The 19,447-nt window shown below is 42.1% G+C and overlaps 1 protein-coding gene across 1 annotated transcript; it reads right to left on the bottom strand.

Moving 5' to 3' along the window:
* Positions 1–2,550: 2,550 nt before the first annotated feature.
* LOC137156416 (thioredoxin-like) lies at positions 2,551–14,673 on the bottom strand. The gene is made up of 5 exons (XM_067553214.1): positions 14,518–14,673; positions 8,899–9,003; positions 7,584–7,643; positions 4,451–4,516; positions 2,551–2,764 (listed from the first exon to the last, which is right to left on the bottom strand). Exons 1-5 carry the CDS (start codon positions 14,539–14,541, stop codon positions 2,702–2,704), a joined length of 318 nt encoding a protein of 105 aa, XP_067409315.1. The 5' UTR covers positions 14,542–14,673; the 3' UTR covers positions 2,551–2,701.
* Between the last annotated feature and the right edge of the window lie 4,774 nt (positions 14,674–19,447).

Here is a 19,447-nt window from a genome sequence, read left to right as displayed (position 1 = left end):
GTTCTAATGATGTTATACTGTCATGTAAGGAAAAATAACCCATTAAAATGGATGATTGTCAAATATTCTACTGGTGTTGTAATCTTACCGATTAAACTGTTCTTGACATGAAACTGGTGATAGTGAGTGGCAATATTTGGGTGCATTAAATAACTTGACTGATCAGCTAGCTGATTTGGGAAGGATTGACATCTGCCATCCTTTTAATTCATTTTTCTCTTTTCTTCTCCTATGTGTTTCTTACACACCATCGCCTTCCCTTAGCCCACTCCACCATGCCAATTTATAGAGGATAGCTCCTTATTTTAAACTCAGCCACAGCTCTTCAAACCCACTAGTGCCAAGTATGTATCCACATTTAGGAAATTCTACAGCAATTTCATGGTCATGGGCCTTTACCTCCTGTGAGCTGAGTGCCCAAGGCTACCTTTTGTGCTATGTTCTGGAAGAGGTAAAGGAGGCCCAGATAGACTAAAGAGTGCTCAGTTCAGAAATATTGAAAATAGCCTAAAATGGAGAATTTGTGGTAATAAGTACCTTGAACAATATCAAAGGTCCTTATCTGTAGGTGCACATAGATGCAGTGAACTATATGGAGACAACAGGAAGGTCAGAGCCCTGACAAATAACTAAAAGGTTCACTCAGGATGCTCCCATCATTCAAGTGGGAGCTGATATTAGGAACTAGGCTCTCCATTGGCTATCACTCAGTAAATGAATGCTAATATATTGTAAGTGCTACAGCAGCTAATGCAAGCTGCCCCGTTGCCAGGACAGACTAGGTTCTGCATGGGCTACAGGCAGCTGAATGGAATAAGAAGTCAGTATCTCATAGAAACTGAAATCCTGACACATTATGCCTGATGCTAAGGCGCAGTAGCCAACATCCCTGCTACACATTCATAACTATCATTTGGTATAAAGAATACATCTTTAGCTTTCCAGTTTTGTCAAGACAACTATCTTAAGTGCACACACAAACACCCTGAAGGTTAGAGCAGTGACTAGCTTATTGCCATGGAACACATGCTTGAGAGCCTGAGCAGTTAGCTAGGAGAAACAAGATTGACCATCACTTGTGTGAGTCCATGGGGAATTACATCCTATAGCTCCACTGCTCTTGATGAAGAGATGGCAAGTACTGCTGGTTGGAAATGAACCCTGGCCCAGTCACACAAACACAGCTCTGCCTTCTTGCTGAAGAATGGGAGATCAGACTATTTCTTAAAAGGCCTCCTATAATAGATCAGCACTGACTAGGGAGCATAATTCTAAGCCCTATTAAGTTTGATGATCATGCAATAAAGCCTTCTAGCCACTAACTCATAAGTAGTATTGTAAGGTTGCTGTGTGATGAGTTAATGCAAAAGATGTTGCACAATAAGTTCATAGCTCTTCTCAGCTGAGTTCAGTGTGAGGAGGAATTTTCTGGAATATTTTTATGAAGCTTGTGTCTGCCAGTTTCCCTTTGTACTCTGCATTGCTACCCAACAGGTGAAAAGGTTAATACTGCTCTTGGAGGTGAGCAGGAGACACGAGGCGTTGGTTTCACCAAATTCTTCAATGACCCATTGGTGACACAAATAATCAAAGAAAAAGGCAAATCCCAATGACAGACAATTGACATCTAACAGCAAAAAATGTGAAAGCCAGATGCAAATACTCCGAGTGCATTGTGACCTGAAGGGTACAGTAGAAGCTCCCACAGGGGTCTTGCTTGTCTAGATTTGCCACAGGGAACTAGAGAAAGACACTAATTGTTAATGCCCAAAGGCCTAGTTTCACTAATGGAGAAAAAGGGCTTACCCCTGTGGAAGAGTGGGAGTCCTTGGGGTCAGGTCACTCCCAAAGGACTGGTTACAGGGTGGGGAATAGACCAGATCCTGGCTCTTGTGACAAACAGCACCAAAGAGCTTTTTTTAAGACTTTCAAACTGAAAAAAGCTTCAACTTGAAGTCACCCAGACAAACAATGAAAGCATATGACATTCCTAATTTTTTAGCAAGGTTGATAAATTGCTTGGACCTCTTCCCCCACCCACATTATTTCAAGTCTTTGCATCAATCAAATAGTTCTCATTGTATTACTTCTAACCCTGCAAGTGAGAAAGTTTTTCTAACCTTGTGGCCCTCTAAAGCCATTAAAACTCTAGTTTTGGTACCTGTAGTCAGACATTAGCATGATAACAGTGTTTTGGCACCTCCAAAACTGAGCAGAATAAGGTAGATACATCAAGTGTTACAAATGAGATATTACTGCAATACATGCTTTTGGGATTAAAAGGGTTTATGGTGAACTATTTGCACTGAGAACTGTGTTTAGACAGGACAGACTTGAAATTAGCGATCTCATGCTGTACAAAGCAGGTGAATACTAGTGAAAATGGCCAACTAGTTTCAGGGGGTACTTCACAGGGACTGAGGGGATTAACTTCATGCCTAGCATGTGGTCCAGTAGAGCAACACCATATTATCTAGCCATCCACCCGCAGAAGCAATACAGCTGTATTTTATGTAAGCTGCTTAGTTTTACACACTGGACAGTAGTATCTAAGTGAAGAATTTACAGTTTATTGTACTCATTTACAGTCTGAAGGGACAATTTTTGGATACATAATCTAGCTAACTTGATTACTCTCCGTAAGTAGAAAAAGTTACAGGCTATATATAAACAGTCAACATTAACTGTTCACACTGTTCGATCAGCGAAACTTGGCAATACTCTCTTCCAGCTTCTCTCTGTTCGCTCCAGAAAATTCATGCACCTGTAACAAGAGTTTGTTTGTTTTTTAAAAGAACTGACATTTAGAACAGTGATTTTAGCCCACAGTCTTATAATGCCTGGAAAAACATTGGCATTTTTAATCCCACAGTATATTAAGTCAGAGGATAGTAGGTGGCCAGTATTGAAGGTTTGAAGTATTGTTTTGTTTTCCAGATTTCGTATTCTGCAGCTCCCCATCCCAAAGTATTTTACACACAGAGCCAGCCTGCTTTATTATTCTGCAATCACCTCCTACGGACTCCAGTCTTACACACACATCAAGTTTAACAGATCTTGTAAGAACCAGCTACACATATCCCATGCTAATCTTAGCTCAAAATATAAGTTGGAAAAAATTGAACTTGTCCTTACAAAAATCTTGCACGTTATCCACAAAAGTGACTGCAGAGGTCACAAGGCCAAGTAACTGACTGAGTGCAAGACAATGTCTTTTCACCTAGTGCACTAAGATGTCATGACACCACTTCACATCCAGGTAAATTAACTTTAGGTAACCCTTTGAAAACATTCTCCTGCAGAACTGGATTTGTTAGCAAGGGACAGGCTCAGCTGCAAAGGGATACATCTAATTTTAAAGAGAAAGTTACTAGAGACTCTAGAATTAATGTAGAGTCTTATCTACTTTGGGCCATTCCTAACATGTACAAGAGTTATTTGAGTGATGTGCCTGCAAGTCTGGTTATCTACCAGCCCACCATGAAGATGACACATTCAGTACGAAGGACCTGTTTTATATTACAGCACAGCCATCCATTCAATTATTTCAAAACTCATTCAGGGCTTTTGGAGAACAGACAACCAAATGAGGTTACTAAATCAGATATTCAAACCAAAAGCTCACCTCTAGGTTGATGAAAAGCATAAGAAGTCTTGGCTCAAGTTCTCTATTATAGTGCCTGGAGTTTAGATTTATTTACGTCATCTCTGCCATAATTTACAGTAATTACAGTTATTGTGCAAATGTACAGTATTTGTTACCTTAATCTTTATATATGGCTGAAGACTAATCACACCTAGGTAATAGATTAGTGTGCTTGTTTTTTGAAGAAAGTTTCGAATTGTTGTATAGTTATGGCTGGCCTGCAACTGCCATAGGTGTATAAAGTAGGTTTGAGATGTATTTAGTTCTGAAGAGAGGCTCAAAGTCTGGGTCATAGCTTCATATTAGGATTTTCCTGGAATACAACCCTAGAGTGTTGCCAGAACTTATCACATGCAGTTTGCTAGATCATTTAGAAGTAGTTTGTTTCTAACTTTAATGACTCATTGCTGTAAGATAGGTACATCCTATTCTTAGAGTGCCAATATGGATTTCTTTAGTTTTGAGGCTACTCTAAAGCCATTTCTGCTCTCGATAAGTGAGCAAGAGTATGTGAACTATATTGCTCAGGAGAAACTGAGATGCAAGCTGTTGAGATTGTCACAAGGTGCCACTTCTCCAGAGAAGTGTTCAGGAAATGGCTAACTATTGTGTGTGGCGTCACATGTCCAAGTGTTTTATTTTCCCCTAGAATAACTTTCAGCAGCTCTGAGTTAAATATACTAGTTTTTTTCCTGGCCCCCTATACAGGTGTAGTTATTCTAGTTCAGATTTCGTGTTTCAGCATCCAGTATTCCCCCACCCCACATCCATACTCTAGTTTCACTAAGAATGTGGAAAACCTACCTTTTTGCCCTGCTTGTAGAAGTGGAATGTTGGCATGCATTGGACTGCACAGTGTGAAGCAACGTCCTAAAAAAAGGAGAGTTTCATTGGAATTTTAGCTTGGTAAATTCAACGTAATAACCAGGAATGAGATTTGTAACAGATTACAGAAAATGGAGGGGAACCAAGTAATGACTTGCTACTCTGATCAGTATAAGACCAGTCTAGTGGATTGAGTTATTATGTGGATATACTATAGTCTTCCTGTTTTAAATTTACAGCTAGCAGTGGTTTCATCCTCTTTGCTGGGTAAGACTGCTTCTGCAAAAAGTAGCAGAACACTACAACAGGTTAATTTTTTCCATATCATACCTTATTTGTAAGATAATTTCACAGTTTAGATTATAAGGTCAGAAGAGACCATTATGATCATCTAGTCTGACCTCCTGCAAAATACAGGACACAGACCTTCACTCACCCATTCCTGCAACAGACCCCCTAACTAACCGATAACAATTACTGAAGTCCTCAAAAAATGATGTAAAGACTTTAAGGTATAGAGAATTAACCAGCAAATGATCCCTGCCCCATGCTGCAGAGGAAGGCGAAAAACCCCCAGGGCCTATGCCAATCTGCCCTGGGGGAAATTCTTCCTTCCTGACCCCAAATATGACTATCAGTTAAACCCTGAGCATACGGGCAAGACTCACCAGTCAGACACCCAGGAAGAATTTTTGTAGTAATTCAGAACCCACCCCATCTAACATCCCATCACAGGCCATTGGGCATATTTACCGCTAGTAGTCAAAGATCAGTCAATTGCCAGCTTAGGCTGCCCATCATACCATCCTCTTCATAAATTTATCAAGCTCAGTTGTGAAGCCAGCTAGGTTTCTTGCCCCCACTGCTCCCCTTGGAAGGCTGTTCCAGAACTTCACTCCCCTGATAGTTAAAAACCTTTGTCTAATTTCAAGTCTAAAACCTCCTGATGGCCAGTTCATATCCATTCGTTTGTGTCCACATTGCTGCTGAACTTAAACAGCTCCTCTCCCTCCCCGGTATTTATCCCTCTGATTTATTTAGAGAGAGCAATCATCTCCCCCTCAACCTCCTTTTGGTCAGGCTGAACAAGCCAAGCTCTGAGTCTCCTCTCATAAGGCAGGTCCATTCCTCGGATCATCCTAGTAGCCCTTCTCTACACCTCTTCCAGTTTGAATTCATCTCTCTTAAAAGATGGTAAACCAGAACTGCACACAGTATTCCAGATGAGGTCTGACCAACGCCTTGTATAACAGTACTAACACTGCCCTCTCTCTACTGGAAATACCTCACCTAAGGCATCCTAGGACCACATTAGCTTTTTTCACAGCCACATCACATGGTCTGCTCAGTCATCCTGTGATCAACCAATACGCCCAGATCCTTCTCTTCCTCTGTCACTTCCAAGTGATGCGTCCCCAGCTTATAGCAAAAGTTCTTGTTATTAGTCCCCTCAGTGTTTCTGCCCAATAAATTTGTTAAACAAGCATCTACTAGTCAGCCAGGCTTGCAGTCTGATGTTACTTCCATCTGTTCCAATTATTATAACTTGTATTGGAAAGGCTTATGAAGCTATTCCAGTTAGACGTGTTTATTATTTGTTACAAAGAACAAGTACTTTTAAGCAATGAATGATGTTCCTACTGTTTAGACTCTTCTTGAATGGTAATATCTCTAGCATACAATAGCTTCAGGTGAGAAGCATCAGCTTGAACAAATCATACCTAATTGAAGGTTATTTAAGTTATCCTAACTGAAAGGTGGGGGGAAATGAAAGACTGGCAGAAACCCCTGCAGAGAGCATTGCCTATGCTACCTGAGGTACCCCCACAGCAAGAGCATAGGAAGACAAATATATAAGTAATTGTTCCTCTAACATTAGGGAAACTACCTGAGTTGAGTGCAAGATTATCATAGCTTCGAAGCAAGATTTGCAGGCAAGCTAGAAATACTGCAAAGACACAGACAAGCCTAAAGCAGAAGTGTTTCGGAATGCAACAAATGTTGGCCCTCATACAAATGATACAAGTGAAAGCTTTGAGCAGTTAACAGAGTTTAAGGCCAGGAGTGAACCAGATCACCTAGTCTGACCTCCTGTATATTGTAAGCCAACCCCCACGCCCCACACCACACAATACACCTAACAACTGAAATTAGACCAAAGTATTACAACTCACAGGAGATTAAACTTATGTGCCACAAGCAATGAACAGCAGGGACCAAAATGCACCTGTGCAGTGGCATGGAAGTGATTGAGAGATACTCAGATAATCCTGGTAACTGATTCACATACAGCCACCCAGGCCAATCTGACCTGAGGGAAATGCTTCCAAGCCCACACATGGCAATCAGTTACACCCTCAGCATGTGAGCAAGAGCCAGTCTGCCAGGCAACAGAGAGACTACTCAGAGGTGCCACCTCAGAGCCCTGTCCCTCACCATCCTATGCCCCATCTGCAGCATCTGAGGCTTCTGAGAAAGGATATTAAACCCAGAAAACAATGGCTGAAGGTGTACGAGTGCAAGAGAATCCCTTCCTGACTTCTGTAGGCACCCAGCTGAAAACCTGAAGCATGAACTTCTAGGAACATAAAATGTGTCCTGAGGGGATCTCAGGTTCCTTAGATGAATTGAAAAAAAAAAAACAAACAAGTTTACACTTGGCTTAATTCCAGATAAAATTAAGAGAAATCTCCCTAACAGAGCCTTTAAAATGCATTCTTGATATTTTATTTAATCTAATTTGAATGTTTGTCAAGTTTGTTATCCACATGCATGGAGGACAACAGGAGTTTTGGATTTGCAAGTACAGGATCAAGATCACTTCAGCAATCAGACCAATCTCATCAACTGCTGTTTGCTAGGAATTAAAGTACACAATAGCAATTCAATATTTCTCCAACCAGGGGGAATGAAATATTCATTTTAGAAAGAACAATTAATCAAGCACTAATTTCTTGCTCTGTTGCAGAAACTGACCATTTTGAGACCAAGGACCACCTCAAATTTTTAGGAGACAAGTTTCCCAGTATTAGACTGCATGTCAAAATTAAGCTTTACTGTCATTTCTGCCACAGGTAATATTACTTGTTGGTGCACTATTTAAGGATCTTACCTGAGCATCATCCACATCAATTTCAAGAAACACTACATCTGGGAACTTCTCGGAAAGACTCTAAAGTTTTTAAACAAAAGTAGTGTTAGTTGCAGTTTATTTCATATAAACTTTAAGAGTGCTCAAGGATAATCTTATAAGGAGCTCCATTTTGGGAAAATAAATCTTACCAGTTAGTATCTTTTACTAAAATAGGTAGGCACAAGTTTAATTTGCCATAGAGCAATTATGTCATTGGCTGGACTGTCAAGAGTTCAGTTAAAATGACTTGTGGTACATAATGGTTTAGTTTCAAATGCTTTTTACTAAGATCTTTAGTAAAAGGCAAACCTCTCACTACCCAGTTTTAAACTAAGACTAGTTAAAGTGAGGAAATTAGGGCATTTCCCTCATTCAAGTCATGTGACAGATTTGACTGTGGGATGATTATATCTCAGTGTACCTAAGCCACCATAATTAAGTTAAAATCATTAAGCAACTTGCAAGTTAGTTAAAGAGTAAGATATACAGGTCTACTGAGAGATGCATGCACTCTTCCTCAAGACAGTGATCAAGCAAGTATTCCCTTCTGTTTAATAGCTTTGAGGATCATCATGTTTTTCTCTTTTGAAAAAAAGAAAATTTTGATTGATGTGTGAAAGTTTGGCCTAATTCCGTAAGAGAATTAGAACAGTTTTAATACAGCTGAGACTTTGGAGAGTCACATGTGAAGTACCTTCATTCATCAAAACTGTTATCTACTTATTTCATCAAGAGTAATCTGGAAATTGCTACAGTTTTCCAGCTACACATCTGTAATAGTTTACAGCCACATATTACACTAATGAGTCATGATTATAGTTTTCACTTATGGCTATTCAGAGTTAGCCTGCAGAGTTACAGTTCTCTACTTTTCTTGTTTGAGTCATAAGCATTAATATTATTTCAGCCTGTTCTATCATTTTGATTTCAGATTGAGTTTTAGACTTCAAAATCATATGGCACCAGAGACAATGAATTCTATTTTAATTTTCTTGACCGTGTCAGTTTGTCATGATCTCCACATAAGCTGTGAAGAACATTTCACTTTTATTTTGGAAAATGCTTTAAAGACTGGAGAGAATTATTTAGATAACGTTAGGAGTGTATCATTGTTTCAGTTACAGTCATGTGTAGGTCACAACTGAGGTCTTCTTGAAAGTCTTCCCCCCTGAGTGTCAAGTAATATAAAACAGTTTAGCTCACTGTGGATGTCTGGTTTTATAAGATAGCACTGCATCAATCAAGTCTCATCTGTAAAAATGAGTAGAGTATTGAGTTGGGCATTGTTACTTACATGATAAAAAGGTTTGATCATTTTGCATGGTCCACACCATGTGGCTGAGAAGTCAACAACTACAAGCTTATCACCAGCATTTTTCAATTCAGAATCAAATTCTGCCTGTAGAGAGAAGAGATTCAAAACCAAGTTTTATTTTTGCAAGTGTGCTCAGATAAGTCCCCCCCTTTTTATGACTAATGTTTTTTAAGTTCAAACTATTTCCAGAGTGGATGTTCTAGTGGCTCAATCCTAATAGCCAGTGTTGCATACCAAGACTTTGTTTAGAATAAATGGATTTTGATCACACTAGTGATAGTCCAAAATGATGTCTCCCACACCAACCCAATAGCTATTACAGTGACATTACTTTTTCAGCAATAGAGCAACTCGTGTAGGAATTATCCCAAGTTGTAGCAGCAGATTTGTTGTACTGGCAGGCCCAAAGCCAAACAAAAGAAATGCTACCTGAGACTAGATTTTCAGAGAAAGTAGCTGGCTTTAAAAAGGGACTGGGCATGCAGACTAGGCAAGGGAGAAAGAGTTTGTCAAGTTCTAATCAAATACTTGCTTTAACTAGTGAAGCAGGTGCCTTCTACTGCCAGTGTTCTGGTATGTTTGATACATGAGGGTATCTGACAGATCCTTTATTAGAATTGTTGTCATTCTAATCAGCTAGAAACACACCCATGCACTCACCCCCTCCCCCATTCTCCTTATACATGAGAATTTGTTTCCAGTCAGCTGTTCCTGAAAATGCCATTTTAACTGCATTCAGTCAAGTCTGTCCAATTCTTCCATCCTACATTTTAGGACTTTTACTCTTAAATATCACTGAAGCAATTCAAAAGGGATAGATCACAATTACACACCACTTCAGTTACATGAACAAGGTGAACAAGGTGTAGAGTAACCACACACTACTATAGAACCAATTCTAGCGTTTTCACACTTAAATGGATCATCCTTTGCAATAAAAAGAAAGCTTTCCTGCAAGGTTCAGGGCTTCTATGCATGACCGAGATCAAAAGCTCCTGTGTACAGTTTGCCTTTTCTTTAGAATGGGAGGGAAGGTAGTAGATGTTCAGACTGTTTTAGGCTATGAGGCTACATGCCTAGACTGCAAGCCAAATGACATTTTTTTAATTCCCAAGATAGCATGATAAACATCTAAGAGACTGTCAAGGGAACTGCTAGCAGTACTTGGAGAGACTGGCAGAGTGTCAAGTTAGAATATCTAGAGTAAGGGAAAATGGGTGACAAATGTTCTTGTAAAGACAGGGTTTCTGGGTACCAAGTATTGTGACATGGAGAGGTGAGGTGTAAGACACTGAGGAGAGCATTGTGGGCTAAGTCACCTCAGCTGAAGGAAAAAAAGGACCATGAATATTACTTTTAAAAATCGATCCCCTTCTCCCATCTGTGCCCTGCCTCCTCCTTTCAAAAACAAACTCTGAGTTTCTGTAGTGAAACCTAGATGCTACCTCTGGTTCCAAACACTTAACTGTTGGGTAGCAATGCAAGCTAACTTTGACAGTACATAACCCAAGCTGCCTGTAGGGTCAGGTTTAGTCTTGTAAGCAGCAAGAAGAAGGAAGTTAAACCCATGACATCTGGTAGAATAAATAAGTAGATATGAAGAATTTACATCATTCTGTTTATGCTGACTTTTTATGCTCTTACTGAACTTGTGTGAGCAGCAGAGTGCAGTTATAAATAGACTTTCCTTGTATTGCCTTTAGCTTCTTGTTAGCTAGCAGTGCCAATTGATCTTATACCTATCTTAACAGCAAGATGAGAGCATTAAGTGCTCTCACTTACAGTGAAATAATATTTAGTCTCTCAGGTAAGCCAAGTTTAGCTAGCCAACTAACAGTATCAGTAGCCCTTTTTGCCATCTTTCCTACACCAACCTTTTACCTTCTCAGCTAGTTATCAATTAGCTGTGGAATAAATTCAAGTATAATATAAATAAAACTATTTATAAGAATGGTCATGAACATATAGCCAGATGAGTTTCTAAACTAAATATACTAAAGGTAATACAGTTTCTGATCAGTGGAAATGAGCCGTGATGTAACAAGAGAAGATTTTATGTGAAAATATGATCAGACACCACAATCACAGCTTCAATTTTCAGTTAGTGTTTTTAACCCTTGAGATTGGATCAGACATCACTAATTTCTTCCCTATTTTGAAGTTATTTTACGGAGCTAGCCTTTGTGGTGTTCATTTTCCAAGACTAAATTAGATTTCATAACTGTGGAAGAAAAGGATTTCTGCTCTTCAACCAATTAAAACAGCGCAGAAGACCTTATGTAGCAGTGTCAAGTGCTGACAAAATTAAGGTTAGAGTTCTAACTGCATGGTAGCTCTAGATTTCCATTGTTACGTTGTTCCTGAATTTCATGTGGCCCATATGGCAAAACCAAGCTAAAATTGAACCAGTTTACAGAGGAAGATTCCCTATCCTTTCCCCAAATGAACAGGAAACAAAGTATTCTTTGAGCACCTGTACAATGCGCAAGATGGCAGTTATTTTCAAGCTATACAGGCCTCCATCTAGACATTAGGAATACCAAATAGCCCTACACTAATAGCTTTTTTTTTTTTTTTTTACTACACACAATTAGTGCACCCCATGGTTTTATAATGAGAAATGAACTTGCCTGTTCTTATTAAATAATCTTTTCATCCATATGAGAGATCGCAAAACACCTTATAAAAGGCAGGTAAATATCCCCATTTTACCAAATGGGAGAAAGAGTAGCAAAATAGCTTGCTCAAGGTCACAGAAGGTCAATGTCAAAACTGGAAACCACATGACTCAACTTGCAGTCCACTTCCCTATCCACTAGAAAACACTGCCTCACCTTCCAAAGTGATGTAACAGTTCATGGTTCGGCTACATTTTAAGGCACCTATAATACATGCAGATTTTAATTATTTAGATCCCATCAGGAAAACAGGTTTTTTCCCCAGGTTCCTGCACCAACAGCCAGGTCTTCTACAAGTCCAGCAAAGGATGGAACCACTCTTTCTATTTAAGCAGCTTACATGTGCAGCCAATTTAGCTAGAGTTGTGCAAGACTTCTGTGGTGAAATCTAAACCACTACCTACACTTGTGAAAGTGGACAAGTTTTGAGTCAACACTGTTCCAAGGGCTCTGAGAAGCAGATTTATATTTTGTGCTGAAACTGAGATGTTAGCTGAATTTCACTAAAAGTGTCTGCCTTAAGTCTGAGCACAAGACGCAAAGGATACAATCCCACACACACAACTTTAAATGAATGCAATTAAAAGCCCACTGAGTTTGTTTAGCTCTAGATCCAGCCACTTTTATGTAAGATATTTTAAAAGACTGCTGTGTTCCTTTAGTATGTTATAATTCAGAAATTTGACCAGATGGCTGACAAAAGCAGTTCAATTTGAATATGGCTAAAATTGGTTGAGCAACAGGCCATGTACCATTTTACTGTTGGCTGAACATTATCTGGAAGGAAATTCTGCTATGTAATTTGATGTATTGTGGAATTCAGAGGCAGTCATCTGAATAAATTAGATTTGGTTGTGCTGCTACAGCCTTGATTTCAAGACAGCCATGTCATACGACTTTGTAATCCTTAAAGATACCGTGACACTAATCTCTGTAATTAAATCATATAATATGAAACGCCTTTATTCCTGATTTGTAGCCATGTACAAGATGTGCTACTTTAACAATTCTTGGAAGTTAAAATACTGGTTCAGAGGCCATACTATTAACTTACCTGGGCACCAATAACTATTGCTTGATGAGCTATTTGGATGTTAAGGGTATGTCTATACTGATGGCAGCAAAGTGGTCACCATCAGATCAATCTTTCTGGATCGACTGAATGGTCAGTGTAGACCCACTCAAATCCATCAGGAAGTAGATGCTGGTAAACCACCCCCTCAGGTGGCATAGTGCTGCATTGAGAGGAACGCAGTTCCCATTGGCACAATGCAGTGAAGACAGCATGCAGAAGGGAAGCAAAGCAGTTGACGGGAGTTACACAAGCTACCCTGCCACTGAATCTCCAGGCAAGTGTAGACCAGGTCTCAGTCATGTTCTGCACTTCACTGCATCCATAAAGCCAATGGGATTCACTGGATCGTGACCAGTTGGTATAATCTGGTTCATTTTTACATTCAAGAGTACCTTAACAGGCCCAGTTTGGGATCTATATGAAGAAACTAGGACCCACTTCAATACTAGAATAATTTCTATTTAACAATTTAGGTTTTCAACTAAGAGGTTGAACCACAACACAACCACAGCAGGTTTGCATACACGAATAGTTCTCTAGAAAGAGTCTTGTGACCAGCTAAATTCTTAGACCACTAGTTTCACTAGTAGAGTGACCTGGTTTATACCCACTGGCCAAGATTTCCAAAACAAAGTAATGACTTTGGTCCTTCAGTTTCAGAGTACCATCTTCATAAAGGGCATAAAGGGGTTCAATTTTCAAAAGCACCAAGCCCCAAATTCTGAAAAACCAAGCCCCCCTAAGGTGTCTGAAATTGGGCACCTCACAGCTGAGGCAGCCAAAATCATCAGTCCCTTCTGAAAGTCTTGGCCATGGTCAACACTGGGTCTCGCTTTTACTCCACTTCCCAAAGTACGGGGCAAACTACCTGCACAGAGGAGCACAGACCATTGGTGACCTGCTGTCTACCCTGCACATATGAAGGAGATCTGCATGCGACCTGTGGAATCGTGATGCAACACCAGCCGCCAAAGTGATTAACGCTGAAGGTGGAACCAGTGTCAATCCATGAGTCATCTTTACAGCGCAGACCAAGCGCGGCGCCCTGCCTACGTTGAACCCTCGGTTTATCAGCGCTCAGCAAGAGGCGGTGCTTTGATAGCAACGGGCGCGCCCGACACCGGTTTGTGCCGAAGCGGATTTAAGTAACTGACGCAGGGCCCCACCCGGGAGACGGGCCGCCAGCTCCAACCACCCTGCCCTGGCTGTAGCCGCTTCCGGTTCACCGTCAAGCTGCAGCGAGACTCCCGAGCGCCCGCCCGGCTTTCCTGCTGCAACGCCCCGGCGGACTGGGAGTCGGTCGCAGCAGAGCCGCGGGCGCTCGGAGCCATTCACACGCAGACCCGCCCCCCCTTCCTCCACTAGCACGGCGGGGGGGCAGTTACACGGGGCCCCGCGCCCCCCCCGCGCCGGCACAGCAGCCGGGACGCAGGCAGGAACAGTAACGGGGAGGGGCCGCACCCACATGTCAACGGGCGATCCCCTCCCCCACCCCTCCCCACGCGCGCAGACGGGCGGCGTCGCACGTATCGGCCGCGCCGGCTCAGCCGGAGGCCGCTGGAGAGCGCGAGCCGCAGGAGCGCCCCAGGCCCCGAGGAGAAGGGGAAGAACCAACCGCCGCGCGCCCGGCCGCACTCCCCCCCCCCCACCACACACAGCGCGGGGACCTCGCTCCCCCCCCCTGCGGCGCGTACACGAGGGAGCGCTGCGCGCGCTCCACGAGCCAACGGGCGTTGCCGTTGAACCGCTCTGTGACCCCGCCCCACCAGGGTCCCCAGCCGGCCCCTCCCGCGGCTCTAGGCAGCGCTCCCCTCCCCCCCCCAACGGCCACCAACAGCTGCTCACCATGTTCCCCACGGTCTTCACCATCGTTGCCGCCCTGGTTGCGCTCTCACCACATAAGACTACACAGACCCCGCTTCGAGCGTTACAGCTTGTTGGCGGCGCGCCGCCGCCGTCCGGCTTATATAGAGGCCAACTCGCCGGCCGCGGTGCGCATGCGCCCCCCGGCGCCCCGCCCTCTCCTTTTCCCGAGGGAGAACGGCTGACGTAGCGGAGCCCGTGCTCGCGCGTTCCGGTCCGCCCGGCGCGCGCTTTGTGGCGCCGGGGAGGCTTCCCCCTCCCTAGCTGGGCGGCGGGGCTGTTCAATGAGCTGTCAGGCCGCCGCGGGGGCGGGAATCCTCCCAGTCAGGGAATGACGTTCACAGCCCGCACTCCCCTGCCCCCCCGCCGCCGTCAGAGCCAGAGGGCGAGGTCCGAGGGGGCGGCAGCAGAGGGTCACTTTCATTTCCCCCTCCGAGCAGATGTCACCCCTTGGACTGGCCCCAAAGGGCGGAGGCCTCGTGCTTCTGCCTGGGAGAGTCAGTCAAATCCCTGCCCTGCATAGGGCTGCGCAAATTTTCAGGGGCCCAGGGCCAAATCTGCAAGCGAGGCCCCCACCTGCCAAACAGTTGCAGCCCGAAGGCCTCCCCAGCGGGGGGAGGGTTGCAGAGTGAGCCTGCCACAGTACTCACCCCACAGAGGCTGCTCCTGCCCCCTTTCCGGGCACAGCGAGGGGGGGGGGTCACAGAGCCACTTGCTGGGATTTGGCCCAGCGGCCCCTCTCTTGTGACAGGGCCAAATCTGAGTGGCGCTGGAACCACACGCACCAGGTTGCAATGTCCTAGAGAGGGCTGCTCTTTCCATTGCTACCCTGGATGCACGCGTCGCCCTACCCCGAAATAAACGGGCACACGTTTCAAACCTACCGTGTAACTGTTTGGTCCATAGAGTGATGCAAAGGTGCAAGTATTAAGTGAGGTGATGGATTAATCAAATCATGGTCAATGAGATGAAATACTCCAAATCCACAAAGTGCACTAAAACTAGTTAAAAAAAAAAAAAAAATGGGGCGAAAATTTCAATTTGTTGGTGGAAATCAAATACTGAACAATTTTGATTTTCAACTGGAATATTTTGATTTAAGGACACTCAGTTTTTCAACTACAATTTGACATTTTCTGTGCAAAACAGTTTGTTTGTGAATCGATATTCATATATATAAATGAAAAGACAATACACCAGAAATCTACAGATAAAAAATAATCAAAGCCATAAAAAACATAAGTCAAAATATGCAAATTCAAAACTGTGGTGATGTGCTTTTGGAAAATATGTGCACTTCGGAAAAGTAAACAAGAAAAAGAGAACCCTGAGGTTTGGATGAAGATGCTTAGTGTAATAGGACAAAAAATGCAAATGCATTTTGTCTTTGGGAAAGTTGAAAACATGTTAAGCAATAAAAGGCTGTTTTTCTTTTTTTAAATTATGGGAAATAAAGAACGATTACATGGACAGAAATATTTCCTATACATATTTGTTTCTCTGGAATTAAACTGGGCCTCTTTGTGTCACATGGGAGAAAAAGAGAGGGCGGTAGGTAGTGAATTTTTGGCTTTAGATCAACCTTTGTTCAAATATGCTTTGCTTGTATGCAGCATTAGTCACAGCAACATGGCGAGGGCGGACCTAAGTTTCTTTACATAGCTCATGACTCTCAGTTCTTGCTTAAAGCTCAATGATTTTGGAAAAAAATGCTGTGTAATTATGACCAGGAAGTATTTCACATACACATCCCTTCCAGGAGAAGAACTCATATGCTTTCCTTCCTCCTTTCTTGCCCACTTTCATTGCTGCTTGTGACATAGCACTATTTACAGCCTGTATTACTGGAAAAAGTCCAGCCAGTGTGCATTATTTAAGTAGTTTTAATGGACTCATGATTTTTCTGAGAGCTAGCAAGTTGCCAGGAATTGGTGGTGGTGAATACTAGGACATCATGAAATTTTCTCTTCTTTTGGTTTCAGAAGGAGACATCACGGAGGTTACTGAATTCCCAAGTCAGTATTGGGCCACAGGCCTCCTACAATTATGAAATCTCAAGTAGTTACTTTTATTGCTTAAGTTATACTAGCCCTAGTTATACATTTAAAATAATAATAATGGTACAGTCTGAAAGATTCTACTGGGTTCAGAAATATGTGTCATATTTAAAATGGACAATTCTATTAGAATATTTCAAACTGGGTGGAACTTTTAAAGTACATTTTTATAATGTATTTTTGGTGCATTTTGGGTTTTGGAATATTCTGTGTATTTTGATTTTTTAGAGAGGGTGTATTTTGGGGTTCATTGCATGTGTTTCAGTGTTTGCAGAGTGCTTTAAAATCCTGGGACGAATTAAACCGAGTGATTGTAAAATGTGACTCACTAGTTCTGCAAATTGTTTGACTCTAGATACCATGGTTATTGGTTTCCCTATAATTGTAGACAGATTATCAAGATAGGTAGATTTCCAGGTCCTTTGCACCCAGATGACATAAATATTGGCACCCTATAAATATATACATAGGTTAGAGGTTGGTGGGGACCAAGCCTAAAGGAATACAAAATTGTTAAACTGATTGTTAAAGAGAAAAATAAGAACAATTTTATATTAACAATAACTGGCAAACGCAGATAAATGTTTGGCTGAAAAGATAAAATATTCCTAACATCTAATAAAGCCTTTATTTTTGTTCCTGTACAAGCAGATATCAACTTTCACCAAGCCTTGGGAAAATCCCTGGGTCTTTTATCAAATGGGTTCACAACTATTGTACTGGTTAGCTACATACCTTCTTTCTGGCAAAAGATGTCTGTTTATTGTTTAATTTCCATAGGCTGCCCTTGTGTCTTTAAAGAATTTTCATCAAGTTTCTCTTTCATGTACCATTTATCCTGCTTGGGAGATGATGCACAGTCTTTACGGTGTACTTTTATTGCCCTTTGCTTATTCCTCTCCTTTTGTGAAGAGATAAATATCTCTTGTATACATGCCAACTATAGTCTTAAGGCCACTTTACACCACTCTGGCAGCACAAAGCATCATAAAACTAGAGGCTTCAGAGAGTGGGTCACTGACTGTGTAAGGGGCATTGCAGAATAGACATAATAGTGTTATATGCCCCTCCTTAATGTCTGGGGTAGGAGGGTGCTTCACGGCCAGGGAGAAAGCACTGCTGTGTTCTGCTACTCTCCACCGCCAGAACATGCCCTTGTACCCATGGACAGTTGATTGTAAGTTACAGCAGCCTTCAGGCTACTCTGGTTTATACTGAGACCAGAATACAGAGAGGTACAAAGGTGGCATAAAGCCTCTCTCTCTTCTTCCTGAGCTATGGAGATTTCGGTCAGAACTGGGAATCATGCCCCTGGTAGTCATACAACCTGGTTACAGAATACATAAAAACTGAAACCCAAATAAAGTTTCAAAAGATACCCAGCACTGACAGGGTTAACAACTCTTACTATATGAACACTTACAGTCTGTGACTCTAACAGCATTCCAATGCAAGTGGGTAAGGGGGATGGGGGGGGCTCATTGGTATCTGGTAGTGAGTTTTAGTTGGCCTGCCCAGTTCTAGTGTACCCGAATTCTTTAATGTCATGAATCACATCTGATATGTGTCATGCAAGGTATAGGCTCATAACTCACGGGTTATTAATGTCATCATGTCATGTAGATACAAGCAACTGATGCCAGGTTATGGACATAAACTGAAATTATAGTTCTCAAAATGAGTTTGCCAGCCAAGCAGGCATTACTCCACGATATCCCACCTGGGAGTTACTTTTCAAAGACAATGGGAATGTATTTACATAGTGCATAAACAGACCTATCAAGCGAACAAGGGATGGAGGCAAAACCTCACATTATCATAGTGGGGAAGGAGTTTCACAATCACGTGTTTAATGTTCATTCAACTACGCTGAGAGAGGGGCAGGGAGGAACTAAATAATTTGCATTTTAGCAAACACCACCAGAAGGGGAAGAAACCATCATGGAATTTCCTTCGCCAGCAGCCTCCATTCTGCTTTCCTCACAGTTTGAATGAACTTTACTTTGGTGGGTAACCATCAGAAGAATCCATTTCAAAGGTTCACTGGACTATAAAGGCAAGGACGAACCCCGTGGTATCTTTCACCGAAGGATACAAAGGAACTGAGCATTTGGACTTTGTGGGAGATTCTGACCAAAGGGGTCAGCCATCTTACTGGAAGGTAGATGCATAAATAATCTACCTTGAACAAAGGCTGTAGCTTGTTTTGTTAAATTTTAGTTTCTAGAAAGGGTTTTTCACTTTTATTTGCTTGTAACCATTTCTAACTCCATCTTTTATACTTGAACTCCCTTAAAATCCTATTGCCTTTTAGACTCATAGACTTTAAGGCCAGAAGGGACCTTCATGATCATCTAGTCTGACCACCAGCACATCAGAGGCCACAAAACATCACCTAACCACTCCTATAATCGTTATTTTGTTAATACACGTGTTTTACCTTTAATCTAAACCAACTCCGGTCAGTGTTTGATTTAAAGTACTGTTAACTCCAGTTAATGTGGCAGGATGGTGGGTTTTGTCTCTTTAAAGGAATAAACAAACCTTAATATCTCCCTGACTTCTCTAGGAGAGGTCTGGGCATTGCCTAGCACATGGTTTTGGGAAATGCAAGCGATTGCTCTTTGCCAGAAGCTGGGAATGGGCGACGGGCTGGATCACTTGATGATTACTTGTTCTGTTCATTCCCTTTGACACACCTGTCATTGGCCACTGTTGGAAGACAGGATAATGGGCTAGATGGTCTGACCCAGTATGGTCATTCTTATGTTATGAATCGTCAATGTGATGCAGCTGTAAAAAAGGCTAATATGATTCTGAGGTGTATTAACAGGAATGTTGTATGTAAGACACAG

Source organism: Emydura macquarii, unplaced genomic scaffold, assembly GCF_026122565.2.
Source record: "Emydura macquarii macquarii isolate MOO-44397 ecotype Brisbane River unplaced genomic scaffold, CSIRO-AGI_Emac_v2 contig_1451, whole genome shotgun sequence".
NCBI classification, from domain to species: Eukaryota; Metazoa; Chordata; order Testudines; family Chelidae; genus Emydura; species Emydura macquarii.
Note: the sequence above shows the minus strand (reverse complement) of the source record. Positions and strands in the feature narration are given on the sequence as shown.